The 17,031-nt window shown below is 32.2% G+C and overlaps 2 protein-coding genes across 5 annotated transcripts in view; both read left to right on the top strand.

The window, feature by feature from the left end:
- Window positions 1–1,779: 1,779 nt before the first annotated feature.
- On the top strand, window positions 1,780–16,061 carry LOC101261632 (pentatricopeptide repeat-containing protein CRP1, chloroplastic-like). Of its 4 annotated transcripts, none has more exons than XM_069286785.1 (3): window positions 1,780–5,583; window positions 5,869–6,942; window positions 15,731–16,061. In XM_069286785.1, exons 1-2 carry the CDS (start codon window positions 4,522–4,524, stop codon window positions 6,919–6,921), a joined length of 2,115 nt encoding a protein of 704 aa, XP_069142886.1. In that variant the 5' UTR covers window positions 1,780–4,521; the 3' UTR covers window positions 6,922–6,942; window positions 15,731–16,061. The 4 variants fall into 4 exon arrangements, with proteins under 4 accessions (XP_069142886.1, XP_069142885.1, XP_069142884.1 ...); XM_069286784.1 differs by lacking the exon at window positions 15,731–16,061 and adding an exon at window positions 10,319–10,736; XM_069286783.1 differs by lacking the exon at window positions 15,731–16,061 and adding an exon at window positions 7,465–7,765.
- Window positions 15,758–17,031, top strand: part of LOC138337169 (uncharacterized) — a 29,045-nt gene continuing 27,771 nt past the window's right edge. The window contains exon 1 of the mRNA XM_069286787.1: window positions 15,758–15,911. The gene's annotated coding sequence lies outside the window, so the exon portion shown is untranslated. The remainder of the gene's footprint in view (window positions 15,912–17,031) is intronic.

Below are 17,031 nucleotides of genomic sequence, written 5' to 3'. Positions count from 1 at the left end.
TATGTGGTTAGTCAAAAAGAACATATCATAGACGGAAAATATACAAGTGGAAAAGCATATATACCTATAATAAACAAACGAATAATAAATAAAGAAATACAAAACATAAAAAATAAAGAAACTATAAAATATGAACATTTAGGAGGAACGGAAATACTAATAAAAGCTTGTTTCCGAGAAGGAATAGATACGCCCATTGAAATATATTTAGCAGATGATAGAATAAAATATCCTATAGAAAAAAGCGTAATAAGTGCAGTTAAAGGAAATTTAATATACCAGAAATTTAAATTTTTAATAAGTGCTAATTATACAGTAGCATTAACAGATACAAATATAGACAAATCATTAGTATTATATTGGAAAATGTCAGGAATAGAGTTAGCACCAGGAAGTAAGGTATTCACAGCAACATGTAAAAATCTTTATATATTAACAACAAAACATAAAATAACAGCAAAAAATAAAATTGATAAAATAAAAATAGAAAATCCTTTTGAAAGAATAATTACGGTATTAGATAATAATGACTATAGTTATAAAGAAATGGTTACAGAAGAAGAATTGGAGATAGTAAAAGAAAGATTAAGTACTTCAAGTACACCAAATACAAACTCATTAAATATGATGACTAGAGCTTCCTCATCAAGAATGAGTTCATCTAAAAGAAAATATGAAATATCACAAGATTTAGGAGAAATAACAATATATCATTATTTTATAACAGGAATAATGGACCAAAGAAAATATAAAATCTTGATAAACACAGGACAAGAAGAGAATCATATAACAAGAGAACTAGTATTAGAAGAAGAAATTATGAAAACAGGACACATATGCCCTGGATTACCTAGTGAAATAATAAATACAAATGAAGAGACAACAGAAAAAGAAATAATTATAGGAGGAATTCCATTAAAAATACAATTTAAGATATATGAAGGAAATCATAATATCACATTAGGAATAAAATGGTTAGAAAAAGTTAAACCATACAGCATAGAAAATGAACAATTAACAATAACTTGCTAAAATAAGAAAATAATTATAAAAAGAACCAAAAATGATTAATGAAAATATTCATACTTGCAAAAATTATTGTAGAAGGATATCACAACAGATATTATACACCTATGATAGATACAGGAGCAGAAGCGAATATATGTAAATATAATTGCTTACCAGAAGATAAATGGAAAAAATTAAAAACACCTATGGTAGTAACAGGATTTAACAATGAAGGAAGTATGATCAAATATAAAGCAAAAAATATGGAAATACAAATATGGGATAAGATACTAACAATAGAAGAAATGTATAATTTTGAATTTACCACAAAAGATATGTTATTAGGAATGCCATTTTTAGATAAATTTTACCCTCACATAATAACAAAAACACACTGGTGGCTTACTACGCCATGTGGCTATGAAATAGGAGCAAAAAGAGTAAAAAATAAACAACGAAAATCTATAGAATGGATTAGAGGTAGTGAAAAAATAAACCAGGAAATGAAAAATATAAGTGAAAAACAAATATCACGACTAGAAATCATTATATTTGCAATAGACAAAGTTAAAATAATCAATGAACAGCTAGAACAACTATATAATGAAGACTCATTACAAGGATGGGAAAAACATAAAATTTTGTCATGAGTTGTCTATTTATTATTTTTTTCCTATTTTGTTCTCTTATATCCGTGGTCATACCTCCAAATTCATTTCTTATTGCTGATTCATATTTGTCTAGTATATCTATATTTGTTGCTGATGGGGATCCATCCATTTTCTTATCATTTCTAAGTACTTCTAAACTTTCTGGGGGTAGATTTTCTATCCATAATTTGGCCGTTCCTATGAATGTTCTTTCTATATATCTTGGTGTTTTTGTTGTTTCTATTTTGTTATCTATTAACTGCTTGGATATATTTCCTGTCCATAGTAATATTGCTTTATTTATGTCTGTGACGCAATCTAAATCTAAGAAATTATATTGTTCACTTATTGGTTTCGGTATCCAATTTTTATTTAATCTACTGTTCCATATTGCATTATTTCTATCTGATTGTTGATAACTTTCTGTATAATAAGTTGGTGGTGTCCACCTAGGACTACTTCTAGGGCTATTTCTGGGACTATTATCTGGGGTTTTGACTCTTGACGTACTAGGTCTATTCATATCTCTTGTGTTTCTTTCTAATTTTTTTAGTTTATTTGTCTGTTCTAAAATTTCTGTATATGTTTCACTTATGTCACTTATTTTTGATTTTTGGTCATTTTTATTTTCATCTATTTCATTTACTTCATTTACCTCAATATCTTCATTTAATTTTTGTTCCATTTCTTTTATTTCATTAGTTAATTCAAGCTCTTTATCTTTTTCCTTTTGTTTTTGCTTATTTTCATATAATAATTTTAACCTAGCTAATTCTTTTTCTAATTCACTTATTCTTGTATTTTTTTATTTCTTCTAATTGTTGTACTTCTTGTTTTGCTTGTATTTTTATTTTTTCAATTTCTCTTGATTTGTCTATTTCTTCGTTTTCTTTTGTTATTCTTATCATAGCTGTTAAACTATCTTCTAATTTTGCCGTTTCTTTTTCTAACATTAAGTATAAATTATTTCCAATTTTTTTATATCTTCTTCCTAGATTTGAAAATATTATTTTTATTATTATTCCGTCTTGATTTTCGTATGTTTTTTCGTCTACTGCAAATTTTTCTTTATTCATTATAATCTATGTATTATATTATGCTGTAACTCATATTCAAGACAATCTAATTCTAATTTTAACATGGATATATCTTTTCTTTGTGCTAGTAGTGATTTATTACATACTCCTGCTAATATGTTTTCTTCTAATCTTCTTTTTCTATGTTGTAATTCTTGTTCTTTTTCAGCCAGTTTTTCCATTATTTCTTCTATTAATTGTTGTTTATAGATTTCTCTGTTCATACTGTTTTTTCAAATAGCAGACATATTTATATTCTGTTTTTGAAATTATGTTTATCAATTGATCTTTTCTATCATTATCTATTTTGACTAGTTGTGATAGTTCATATTCTATATATAAAGATCTTAATTTTTTCCATATTTTTCTTACCTTTTTATCTATCTTAGTCCTTTTTATTTTAGTATTTTTATTTTTATTCATCATAACCTTTTATATAATATTTTAAAAAGCTTACTTAATTTATCTGGATATCTAATCTTTTTTAACTTGTAATTTCTACCATATCGCCTTAGCCAATATTCAGTCATATTTAATCTCCAATATCTAAATCATCATATAAATCATACATGTCATAATAAAGCTCATCTTGTATACTTTGTATGGTTAACTTAGTCCAACCTTGGGTTGTTATTTCTATTATCTCATATGTTAATAATTTATTATAAATTTCTCTTTTTATATCAGTATTCAAATTTTTCAGTATATAGAGTAGTAATATCTTATAATCAACATTATCGTCTAATAGGTATGTTTCCATTTTTATTATTTTCATTTTTCACTAAAATTTTATTCCTTCCAACCTCGTAATAAATTATACTTGTTTATTATGCAAAAATAATAATTTAATAATCATCTCATCTGGTCACTACTACAGCTTTCTTTTGATTAGTTATCCCAACAGCGCCTCAACTTTGTTTACTCCCCTAAACGGCCTTCTCTGCCTACCGGTTTCAACCTTAGGATGGCATAGTCTGGGCGTACTTATTCGAAGAATATTTCTGTAGCAAACTTTCTAAAGATGGTTATTATAACATTATTCAAACATGATAAACAATTATAATTAACAAGAGATTTTCAGGAATAAATTAATTTAGCTACTCATGAATATAAAATGGTATACCTGTTTTTGTAGATCTTCCGACATAGTTGGTTTGTTCTCCATAATTATTTAATTAACTAGCTCTGATACCAATTTGGGGTGGAAGCGTAGAGAGAGAGAGTATTCAGAAAGAAGAGAGATGTAAGGATGAAGGTGTGTTTTATTTATGAGGAAAGCTCCTCTATTTATAAACATAAATTACACCGTCATACTATTTACTTTACATAATTGGCCGTCAAACTTTTTACATGATTGGCCGACAACCTATTTACTTTACGGCTTTTGTACATTTGGCTTTTTTCAGCCGACGCAAGACGACAAAAATAAAAAGACTCTCACTTTATACATATGGGAGTGCTCTCAGATCGTGACAATTAGATTTGGTAACTTTTTAATTTAAAAAAGAGAACGCCTTGAAATATATTTATATTTCTTAATATTTACAAATTGAAATTGAAAATGACTAAATTATTTTAAAACTTTCTTTTTTAAAAAAAATGTAACATTGAGAAATTTCCTAGTGCTTTGTTCATAAGTTTTTAATTATGCATATTAATTGTTTTTTAAAAAAACTCAAAAGTATACGTATATACCATCCACCCAGTTCCGAAAAAGGTTTTATTTATTAAGAGAAGTTGTGTAACTCTCCTGCAATTTGATAAACCCTAATTTGTTTGATCTGAATATGAATATGAAGCAACTAATGAGCAAGCGAACTGTCGAGAAATTGTCAAAACTCAAAGCTACGCAAATTCTATGTCATTTTCACTCAAAATCCTCAATCCCTACCTCCTCTCTTCCACCGTCCACCAGTTGGACCAAATGCCGATTTTTCCAAATTCACAACACACCAATTCCAAAATTTGAATCTTGGAGTGCTAAAAGATTGATTTACACAGATACAGTTACTGATACACCTGAAGAAATGGTAATTGAGACTGAGGATGATATGACAATGAATGACTTCTTGTCAAGATTTGTTTGGATAATGCGTGGAAAACTCAATCAACTATATCCAGATTTTGAGAAAAAAACTATTGATGAGATGCTTTTGGTTATTGTTGACAAGGTTGTTTCTGAGCTGGAAAAGGGTGGTTTTGATCAGATTGTTGGAGGTAAGTCGTCGGATGATGATTTTAGTCACGATTTGTGGAAGACAGTGTGGGAGGTGAGTAATGTGGTTTTGGAAGATATGGAGAAAGCGAAAAGGAAGGATAAAATGAAGAACTTTCTTCAAGCTGAGCAAGTTAAGGAGATGTGTAGGTTTGCTGGTGAAGTAGGTATACGTGGAGATATGCTAAGGGAGTATAGGTTCAAATGGGCACGCGAGAAGATGGAGGAAAGTGAGTTTTATCACAGTCTTGAACGTTTTAAGGAGGAAGAGCAACAACAACAAGGGACCGAACATGGTATTGGTGAAAGTCGTGCGGAGGATCCTAAACTTGTCACTCTTCCAAAAAGGCGTGGCAAAATTAACTATAAGATTTATGGACTTGATTTGTCCGATTCAAAATGGTCACAAGTGGCTGATAAGATTCATGAGGCTGAGAAAATCATATGCCCTCAAGAACCAAAAAAAATAGACGGCAAGTGCAAAATTATTACTGAAAAATTACTTTCTTTGCAGGAGGAAAATGATTATTCTCCACTAATAGCAGAATGGGTACAACTTCTCCAGCCTAGCAGGGTAGACTGGATAAATTTACTTGATAGATTGCAGAACCGAAATCCTAGTCTATATTTGAAGGTAATTGGTTCTCCAATTAAGTGTTTTCTTATTAGCATGACTTCAATTTCTATTTTTATTTGTAACTTTTGTTCGTCCCATTGCCAACCGCAAAAACTGGGAGACTTGAAGTTAATATTCTTAATGTCACTTGTTTTTGAATGCTCGTTCTTCGTACTGTTAATTTATAATAGTATAAAGCAAAGGTTGTCACAAATCTGAATTTGAGTCTGGCTATAAAAGAAAATGTGAATTTAAGTTGTTTTTTAGTATTAGCTAACTCCCACTTTTTTGTAAACATGTTAGATTGCAGAACATGTGCTTGGTGAAGAGTCATTCGAAACAAACATACGTGACTACTCAAAACTCATTGATGCCCATGCTAAAGATAACCGGCGAGAAGATGCCGAGAGAAATATCCGAAAGATGAGAGAGAATGGAATTGTACCTGATATTCTCACATCAACAACCATGGTTCACATGTACAGCAAAGCAGGTGATCTGGATCGAGCAAAAGCCGCATTTGAGAGCTTGAGAAGTCAAGGATTTCTACCAGACATGGGGGTTTACAGTTCCATGATCCTAGCCTATGTAAATGCTGGCGACCCGAAGAAAGGTGAATCATTGATGAAGGAAATGGAGGTAAGAGACATGAAACCCTCTAAGAAGATCTATATGGCCCTCCTAAGGTCATTTTCTCAGCACGGTGATGCTAATGGAGCCCAAAGAATAGCAACTTCAATGCAATTTTCAGGATTTCAGCCCACTTTAGAGTCATGTATGTTACTTGTTGAGGCATTTGGAAAAGCGGGTGACCCTGATCAGGCAAGGCAGAATTTTGATTACATGATTAAACTTGGACACAAGCCAGATGATAGATGCACTGCTACCATGATAGCAGCATATGATAAGAATAACTTGCTGGATAAAGCCTTAAGTCTTTTAATAGAGCTTGAGAAAGATGGCTTTGAGCCTGGGGTGGCTACTTATTCGGTTTTGGTGGATTGGTTGAGTAAAATGCAACTAATTGATGAAGCTGAACAACTCTTAGATAAAATTGCTGAGCAGGGTGAGGCTCCTCCATTCAAGGTTTATATTAGCCTATGTGACATGTATGCAAGAGCTAATGTTGAGAAAAAGGCTCTTCAAGCTCTTGGAGTTTTGGAGGCAAAACAAGAGCAGTTGGAACCAGAAGATTTCGAGAGGATTATATGGTCGCTTATAGCTGGTGGATTTGTACAAGATGCTCAAAAGTTCCAAGGATTGATGGAAGCTCGGGGATTTACAGTGTCTGAGCAACTTCAAGTGACACTCATGGCGTCTCAAACTTTTCTTCGCAGAAGACCATCTGTAAGATAATGTTGATCGCTTGCATAAAAGGTAAGTTAGTGCTATCTATCTTGGGAGTAGGCTCATGAAAGTGTGTTTTAGTGTTCTGAAGCCTATAAGATTCAATGGCCTCATTGTGATTCTGGAATCACCATGAATTGTCTCCATTCATTTAAAGCAGCAAGATGATTACTGTTCTTGTCTTCCTGAGCATTTTACGACCATGCAGCCTATTTCTTCTGACTTGTCGTTGTTCTTAGACACAGAATAACTAATAGGTTTTGACTTATAAATGTCTTCTCCATTGTTAGATGAATCAATTATGGTTATTATGATGTTTGTAGATCTTTCTTTTTTTGAACCCTTTTTTTTCATATCCTTGTTACTACTGGGAGTTGAATTGCCACATGATTTGGATTTACTTTGAAATGAACATTAAAAGACAGATAAACTGATTTGCTTGTCCACTAACTGTTTTTGGTTTTAGTAGAAATATATTTCTCTTAAGCTTACAATGAGGTGGTGCTTTAGCTTTTCATGGTGTGATCTAACCACTTGCTCTTGTTGCTGTAGAACTTTTTGCGTGGTGAGATGTGGTGATTAGGGGGCAGGTGAATTGCTATCACTGATTCCTAGATTATTTTATGGAACATTATATATTAATTTAATGTTGTAAATAATAAATCATTCAGTATAGCTGATCCAGATGATTAGCTGTTTTACTAGTAGTAATGGATGTTCCATTGCTGTGTCTATAAGAAATGGTTTAGGTAATTTCACATGGTATAGTAAAATGAAAATTTCTGTGGTGCTTAGCCCTATTTGTGCTGCAGAGAATGTTTATAAATCGCCATGTGTGTGAAAGTTGTTTCAACTGTGAAGTGCAAAAGCACTGGTTGTTTCTGGTCTCTGCTGATGCAACATTATGGACTGATTGGCCATGAGAATATTGCAGTTTTTTCTAGAAAAGTTTTACTTTATTTGAATATCTGCATTTGAACAAAAAATGTTACTTTTTGATTAAAAAAATATCATAGTCATCAAGAGTAACATATAAAAAAATCATGAGTAAAAAATATTTAATAGCACAATATATATCATAAAGTTCATGATAGATACTAGATGGGAAATAATAAATAAGGTATCACAGTATCTACACCTAACATATATTTTGGCTAATTAGAAAAAAACTAAAGAATTCTTATTTTGTTCCAATAACGTTGTCCCAATATTTTTTCTTTCCAAAGTATTTTTTTTCCAGCTGAAACTGAAGATTGGGATGGAGAATTAATTAGGAGCCTCATTAATTATTTAAACGACAATAATATATTAGTGAAATCTACCAAGTATGTTTGATGATGAAAGAGTAAATAAAATTATTGGCCTAAAACAAAATTCTAATAAGTGACCTCAAATATGTATTCATAGTTATTATTTTTAATTATTAATAGTATTTTTTTTCCAGATGAACATCAATGTACTAAAAATATTATTGAACAATTGCTCTTTACAAACATTCAATACACCCTAAGAAAATTATTAATATAATAAATACTTGTAAAGATTATGAAAACTTACCAGTTCATGGGAAAAAAGTGGTGTTTGATTGAGAAAGGGAAGGAAAATTTATAATTGTAAGAGAAAAGTCACCCAAAGACAAAGAGAGTTGATACAATATTATTACATAACTTATTAAATAAGTCTAAATCATGTTAAGACTCTCTTAAAGATTTGATCAGTTCAGACCTTTTCAGGTTCATTAAGAGGCTTTTTGAAAAAAGAAACAAATGAACTAAATGAGCTGAATCTGAATCATTCAGATTCAAACCTAAAACCAAACACACTTAATGGGTTGAATCTGAGATTAAGATTCAGGCCTCCATTAAGTGCAAAAAAAATAAAATGAGGCCTTAGTCTCTGGTATGTAACCGTCCTTCTTTCTTTGTTAGCTGCTCTTAACCCCTTAGAAATGCATATATCTTCTCTTTTTCCTTGGCTATTCTGATACTTTCACCGCCAAAAAACCTGCCTTTGACTATCCATCCAAACAAGATAGGTCTCGGAGCTCAATAATCTCAGCAAGCTCCGAATTCCCATGAATTGTACACGGATTCATCATGGTTTCCATACTTCAATACTTGGTTGTATAGGCATGTATCAATGAACTCCATAGCTTCATCAAGATATCCTGTACTTGCCACATATGGCTCCATAGAGAGAACAATGTCATAATCCTTACTCATTGATTCGAAGTGTAACATGCCCTCAACTATATAACCAACAACACTACAACCATGGAAGACACTCAAACTTTTGGCCATCAGGTTTCATCCTAGTTTTCTTGAATTACCCAAACAATTCTATTGCATCTTCTCTAAGACCATCTTACCAAGCCATGTAATCATTGTGTCCCAAGAAGTCAAATTATGTTGAGGCATTTATCGAAACACCAAGAAGGCATCATTCATGGAGGCAACATCTTCCATATATTTCAAGAATCTTATTGTACATTTTGATGTTAAGATGAGGATGAGATCTCAAAAAGGTGTTCATGAGTTGATCTAGCATCCTCAAGGGATTCATCCTCATCACATCCATCCATCAACATAATACATTGAGACAAAATTGACTGTGAAATATTACATCTCAAAGAAATGCAAAACTTCTACTGCCTTCTTTATGTTGCCTTGTTTAAAGAAGTCACTGAGCTCATCAACTGAACCTTTTCTACTGCTTCTATCAGCAGAATCAATCGACTGTTCTGTTGAATTTGTCATTTATTGATGGTCTACTATTTCATTCTGAGATTGATAAGAAGTTTGAAGTGATATACAACACTAGAAGGGTTAAAGCGACTCAAGTTTTGCTGAAAACGACCCATCATCTCCCTTTAGCCACTTGACTTCTTATGCTTTCCATGTTTATACTCGCTTGCATTTTTGTGGATACATTTCAGAATTTTTGGATTGAACATTCCTTACATTTCCAGGGTTATAACTGGGAAGGTTTTCGCTGAGGCACTCCTACACTTTTCCTTTAATTGCCACAGAATTTCTACTGTGACATTTCACTGTTTCCACCATTTAAATTCTGTTGATACTGCCCATATACTCCACTTTTTACTCGGCTGACCTTCTAAACCTCCCTCAAACCTAGATCTACGCATGAAATTTGAAAAATGGTAATCACTATTATTCCTGTATATTTTCCGCCAAACCTTATTTTCACTTTTTCCCTCGCTATTATATTTTTCAAATTTTACTTTAATTTTTTATTTCTATAAAAATGAGTATCTGAATCATATTTCATTTTTTAAAGAAAAGTACAACTAAGAAGTATCATTTAAAAAAATTGTTGTGTGGTTAGCATTTTATGTAAACCTAGTGCTCTACATTTCTGATGTAAAGCTCTGTTACTTTTGATGTAGAGAGTTATGAAGTCCAGTGGTCGATAAATTGAAAGGGAGGTTTTGCAAGAAAACGTAAAACAGTTGAGGATTTGCCATACAGACTTGTTAATTGATAGTGATTGTAGCAATGACATTCCTTTGTAGTTTTGATTGTCATAAGATGTCAGCATAAAGGGAAGCAATTTTCTTGGCTGTTGTGTGACATTTGTGATTGTTGGTATCTTCCTCTTTCACATTGCAGTGAAATGATTCTTAGAGGAGGAGAAAGGAAATATCAGGTTTTCTCCTATGCATGATATAACTTGTTCCAGGCTGCTAACCTAATGTCACTTCAATCAGTTTTGATGTTTTGCCTTAAAAAAGACGCTTGTAAAAGCCCAATGAGGTTTGAATCTACATTACTTTTCTTTTCTCCCATTATCTATGGAGTTCTAAACATCCTCAGTGAATCTGTGCTCCTTTGATATGAGTAGGACGTTTTCATAATGCTCAAATGTCAATGAAAAGGGACGAAGCTCGTCGTCAATTAAAACCCAACAAAGAATTCCAAGACTAGTATATTGTTAAGAATTCAATTAGAGAATTAACTAGCAATTAATTTCAATGAAGTTCAAAAAGGAAACAGGTGGAGAAACCACCAATTTCAACAACACTGATTTTAACTCCCAATCGACAAAATCACTATAGTTGATGATTCAAAGAACTAATTGTCTATAAGGGTGTGGAGATTGAATATTTATTTCATTTTGGGTATTGTAGAATTGCTCATTATAACTAACTAATCGCCAATAAGTAGGTTACCATCGTTGATGCTAATCTTCTTTCTATTTCAAAGCTTGCTTACATGGAATCTTCGCTCAGTCTCATCAACATGTCATCTTGATTAACCCAAAAATTTATAAGTGTACTTATTACCCACTTCTATGGTTTTTTTTTCCGAGTACCAATGCAAGAATGAAGCTAAAATTGAGTTGGCCACCTTAATGCAAGAATTAATCAATCGACAATTAGTGAATTTTCATAAAACAGAGCAATTCAATGAATTCACTAAATTATATCAACAATCCATTCCGTAATCACACTCCAAGAGTTTGGTGTTTAAGCCACTTTGCAAAGTGTAAAGAAATTATACTTTGCATGCAATTAGCCATGGGTAACATGAAATTGAACACTTAAAATAGCAAACCCACTTCAAATCCGGCTTCAATTTACCCAATTCAAGTTTACAACTCTAAAAGAGATTCAAAACTATATTTGGGCCCGTTTAGAAAGTCACTTGGTAATTGAAATTGGTGTAATTATTAGGGTAGTAATTACTAGCCTAGTACTTACACAGTCTAGTAATTACACGGACATGTTTGGTCATCATAATGTAATTACACACATTCTGTAAAGTTTATACTAGACAATGAGAAACTACATAAATAATATTATATTAAATAATTAAGAGATATATTATTTTTTTAAAATATATTAATTAATAAATTCGTGTTCTTAACTAATATTTGTTGAAGAATAAGGAAATGAACGATGGAAACATATCAAAGGAACAGGACCAACGCAGTTGACTAACTTGTCTACAATAAGTGTTGATGAAGAAGAGTGCTTAGGATTGGAACATGTCGAAGGAACAGATCCAACGAAGCTGACTGGTGAGTTAAAACACTGCTGAAGAATTAGAGTCACACTAAGATTAGACTTCCTATTTTATTTATATGATTAAGATTATAGTACAACTAGGATTAGATTATTTATAGTTGCATTATTATTATTCTAGTAGTAATATGTATTATAAAAGGACTCTAAGTATAGTTGACTTAGGACTCTACAATTATCTCCTATATAAGGAGTATGTTAGTAACATTGAGTATTGGTTAAAAAAATGAAAAAATATGAAAAAAAATCACACGTTGCAACGACCCCTTCTACCAAAAATCATGTCAACCTCCCCACTTCACAAAATAATTGTCGGATGCTCCATTAAACTTAAGCCAACAAACTACCTCATAAAGAGGAGACATATATCCCAATTGATTCATATCTTAGAGAATAAACCAAGTAAAAGCATATGTTCCACTAGACAGATTGCTAGGGAAGTTGTAGCGGCTAAGAAGGATGCAAAATCTAGTGACACCATTGATGATTGGAAGAAGAAAAATGTGTTACTAAGGAGTTGGATTTCAAACTCCTTGACCAAAGAAAGCACACAACTAATTATAGGCTACTCATCTTCCAAGGAGATGTGAGAATACTATTAAAAATAACTTATATTCAAAAAAAAAAGAAAAAGAAAAAAAGAGCAATTAATTTTGCTAGAAGCTTAGGTAAGACACCATATCCCACCCTTAATCAATATGTTAATGCTCTCACAGGCTTTGAATATAAGGGAAGAGGAAGAAAAAGCGTCATAAAAAAATCATAATATGTCATTATTTGCCCAAAAAGACAGGGAAGAGGAAACAACAACATTTACATACTAAAGCATTGACAAAACAAGTTTTTGCTGGGTATTTAAAGTTTTTTTGTTGGATATTCGGAAAAAACAAAAGTTCAATATACCAAAGCATTGACAATACAAGTTTTTTGCGGTGTATTCAAAGTTCTTTTTGCTGGATATCCAAAGCAAGCTAGGAGTAATTGTTCCTCTAGTCACTACCTTAAGGGGAAGTATTGAAGAAGAAAGAAACTGACGATTTGAACATGTCAAATGAATAGGTTCAACTCAGTTGACTGACTTGTGTACAACAAATGTTGATAAAGAAGGAAGCTGGTGATTGGAACAAGTCGAAGGAACAGGTCCAACGAAACTGACTTGCGAGTTATAACACTGCAGAAGAATTACAGTCGCACTAGGATTATACTACCTATGTTAATTAGGATTAGATTCGTCTAGAATTTTTTTTATGATTAGGATTATAGTACAACTAGATTAGATTATTTATAGTTGCATTATTATTATTATAGTAATAGGTATTGTAGTAAGACTCTAAGTATAGTTAACTTAGGACTCTACAATAATCTCCTATATAAGAAGTATGTTATTGACATTATTATTTATCAATAACATCATTATTGATCAATAGATCAATACAATAAATATAGATTAATATATCAATTTGTCAATATTGATCAACCTATTAATACTATCAATACAATCCTTGATTTCTCTAATCTTGAACTTGAGATTTCTACATGGAATTCTACAATATTATGAACTAAAATAATTGATTTATATTTTTTCAAATTGATACATTTCAATTGAACTGATCATAAAAACTCAAAGTATGTAATTTCTGCTAGAATTATACTATTGTTAAAATAAACATGACACAAAAAAATAGATAATACAATAAAATTGTGTAGAATCACATGAAGTAAGGTTGAGAACGAGAAGAAAATAAAATATAATTATACAAATAAAAATAAACTTTTAGAAATGAACTTAAAATAATAGAAGTAAAAAACTTAACAAAAATAAAGATAGAATTTCTTTAAAAAAGAAATTAAAAAGTAAATAGCTAATAATTGCACTATGTAGTTACCAACAATTCACATCCTCTGGTTGTGATGTGGAGAATTTAATTAACCCTTTCCAATTACACCAATTACCTGTTGACGAAGTAATTACCTGTCCAACCAAACAGGACACAAAAGTGTAATTACACCCAATTACACCAAATTCAATTACCCGGGTGTCTTTCCAAACAGGGCCTTGTCTTTCCAAACAGGGCCTAAGCATTCTCTCATATTGGAAAGAAGTTTTTCTCTCTAAAATGTTCAAACTATTCTTCTCAATATTTGCATACCCTCTTTTTCTCTCCTGTGGGCTATTTATGGTTTTTCAAAATTTTTATTCAAAAAATAACTTTGTGTCTCATTCGACAAAGTTAGCTGAGTTCGCCATCTGCATTCGGTGAATCATCCACCTTCCTTTAATTCACCTTTTTCTTCTTTTAGGCTTTAGTTGTTTACGCCTCATTCGGTGATCACGTTCAAGTTCGCTTCTGTCAATACAATGGATCGCCATTTTTACATCATATCACCCTTTGGACTATCATTTTATCTGCAGAAACTGTCATTTTTGGTGATATCTACTCACTTTGCCTTTTGTCTTTTGGAGAATCGTTGTTCATATCTCACTTTGCCAATTAATTTTGAGAGATGGCTCAGTGCATTGTTACCTTAGGCGGTCTCCAGTTCGTTTGACAATTCGTCCTCCCTGTAGGGCGATTAACAATATGTAATTTATACTTATTTTTACGTTTATGGTTATTCTTTAAAGGAAAAAGGGTAAAAAAATACCCCTTAATTTAGTTTATTGTTTAATTTTACCCTCACCATTAAATGAAGTTTGTTTTACCCCTCCTTTTACTATTTTCATCAAAAATACCCCTCATTAAATGGAACTTACAAAATTGACCCAAATTACCATAATTTTTTTTAAAAAAACCTATCCCTATCTTTAGCCCATGCCCTGCCCGCCCTGCCCCATTTAGAATGACCCTGTTAACCCAACCCATTCTCTCAATCTTCTTTTCTCCCGAGATTGTCATGGAGACTATTGAGAAGGTGGTTTCAAATCTTAGTGCATCTACTAGTGATTCTCGATTAGAAGAGCTTGCTAATTGATAATACCCTTTATGCCTTCCAGGAGTAAACCAGTGAAAATGCCAATGTTATGCTTAATGGATTTGGTGCTATTGTACATGTCCTTGGACAAAGAGTTACGCTATACCTCCCTTAGATTTGTAGTACTATAAATGGCGACTGAATAACAAGAGTGTCCAGAAATTTTTTGGGCAACCAATTATTCCTTCTTTATATTATCTTAGATCTTTAATTATCTTCTTCTTACTTGTATAAAGAATCAACCTTTTCTCCTTTATTCATTACTCAAGTTGACAATCTTTTTTTTTACATTAATACCATGTAACTATACAATCCTTTTACATATGCCTATAGTCTTTGCAACAATATTATTGGGTATTCCATAGATCAATTTTTTTCTCTTTTTCACCTTTTTGTTCTTCAAACTTGATTTGTTGCTTCTTTGATCCTTTTAGGAGTAGGTTGTTATATTTTGGGATATGTATATGTTCTTTTCACATATGTCACATTTGAAATCTTTCATTATTTCTTTTAGTTATTTGAGAATTGTTTTGACTTGAACCTTCCCTTGAAAAAATATGGCTATAGTCCTCGAGATCTCCAGTGTTGCTTTCTCATTAGTTATAATAATGTGAGACAACAAGCTGCAGATCTGATATTCAGAATTGTAGTAGTTACAAAGCAGTCTGGTAAAGAACAACTAATGGGGGAATACTGATATACCGTGGTTTCACGGTATAACTAATACTTTTTCCTTAAGTTTAGTGTGTCCGAAAGCCCTTTTTGTGATAATTTTGATATAAGTTTCTCTTTGTTTTGCAGGAAATCTGTCCAAAGATGAATGCGGAGATTTTGAGCGAAAAATGCAGAAGAGACCACCTATGGAGCTTATGACGGTCCGTTGTGCCTGTGACTGTCACGACCCAAATCCGGGCCGCGACTGGCACCCACACTTACCCTCCTATGTGAGCGAACCAACCAATCTAAACCTTAACATTTCAAGGTAATATCAACATAAAGTAATGCGGAAGACTTAAACTCATTAATAAAAACAATTCAAAACTATTATTATCATCCCCAAAATCTGGAAGTCATCATCACAAGAACATCTACGATCAAATGACTAAACTAAGAGTATTCTAAAAGCTAAAAATACATAAGAAGCTAGTCCATGCCGGAAGTTCAAGGCATCCAGACTTGAAGAAGGAGATCCAGTCCAAGCTAGAAGCATTAGCTCACCCTGAATTTCCGATGTAGTAAGACTGGCTTGAATTACTGTTGAGTTAAAGACGATGGCACGTTTGCTGCACTCCACAAATAAACAAGAAGAAAACATAAAAGTAGGGGTCAGTACAAAATACGGGTACTGAGTAGATATCATCGGCCAACTCAAAATAGGGGACAGTATATATCAATATTATCGTAAATCAACTATAAAACTCAACATGTAGACACAACAAGTATTATAATCATCAATAAGTACCATCAAGTTCATCCATGAGGGCTCAAGCCTCAACACCATACTCATTTGGGAATTATGTTCATTAGATTGAGTATATTATCATCTTTCAAGATTCATTATCTTTAATTCTCTTGTGTCGGTACGTGACACTCCGATCCCTCATATTCATTATTCCTCTTGTGTCGGTTCGTGACACCTGATCCCCTAATTCTACGTGTCGTTTCATGACACCCGATCCCCTAATTCTACGTGTCGATTCGTGACACCCGATCCCCTAATTCTACGTGTCGGTTCGTGACACCCGATCCCCTAATTCTACGTGTCGCTTCGTGATACCCGATCCACTAATATCATTCTGTAAATCATCAGGCCTTCTCTATACCAAGGCATCATCAATCCCATTACTTTAATTCATCAAGCCTTCTTCTATACCAAGGCATCATTATTAATTATGTATATTAAAGTTTCCTTTCAAGACTTGGGATTCAATATTTTCATCATGCTCATCTTATCATAATCACACAATCATATTCATGCAAACATACAATTAAGCATATAGTAGGGTTTACAATACTACCAATACATATCATTCTCTATTAAGAGTTTACTATGAAAGCATGAAAACCATAACCTACCTCCACCGAAGATTAGTGATCAAGCA

The sequence above is a fragment of the Solanum lycopersicum genome, chromosome 7 (assembly GCF_036512215.1).
Source record: "Solanum lycopersicum chromosome 7, SLM_r2.1".
Classification (NCBI taxonomy): domain Eukaryota; kingdom Viridiplantae; phylum Streptophyta; class Magnoliopsida; order Solanales; family Solanaceae; genus Solanum; species Solanum lycopersicum.
This window is presented reverse-complemented; position numbering and strand designations above follow the sequence as displayed.

Excerpts from the sequence above, each read along its gene's own strand:
- LOC101261632 (XM_069286785.1), top strand. The coding sequence starts at position 4,522 with ATGAATATGAAGCAACTAATGAGCAAGCGAACTGTCGAGAAATTGTCA. Across the intron at positions 5,584-5,868 it reads ATCCTAGTCTATATTTGAAG|ATTGCAGAACATGTGCTTGG; the intron begins GTAATTGGTTCT and ends TAAACATGTTAG.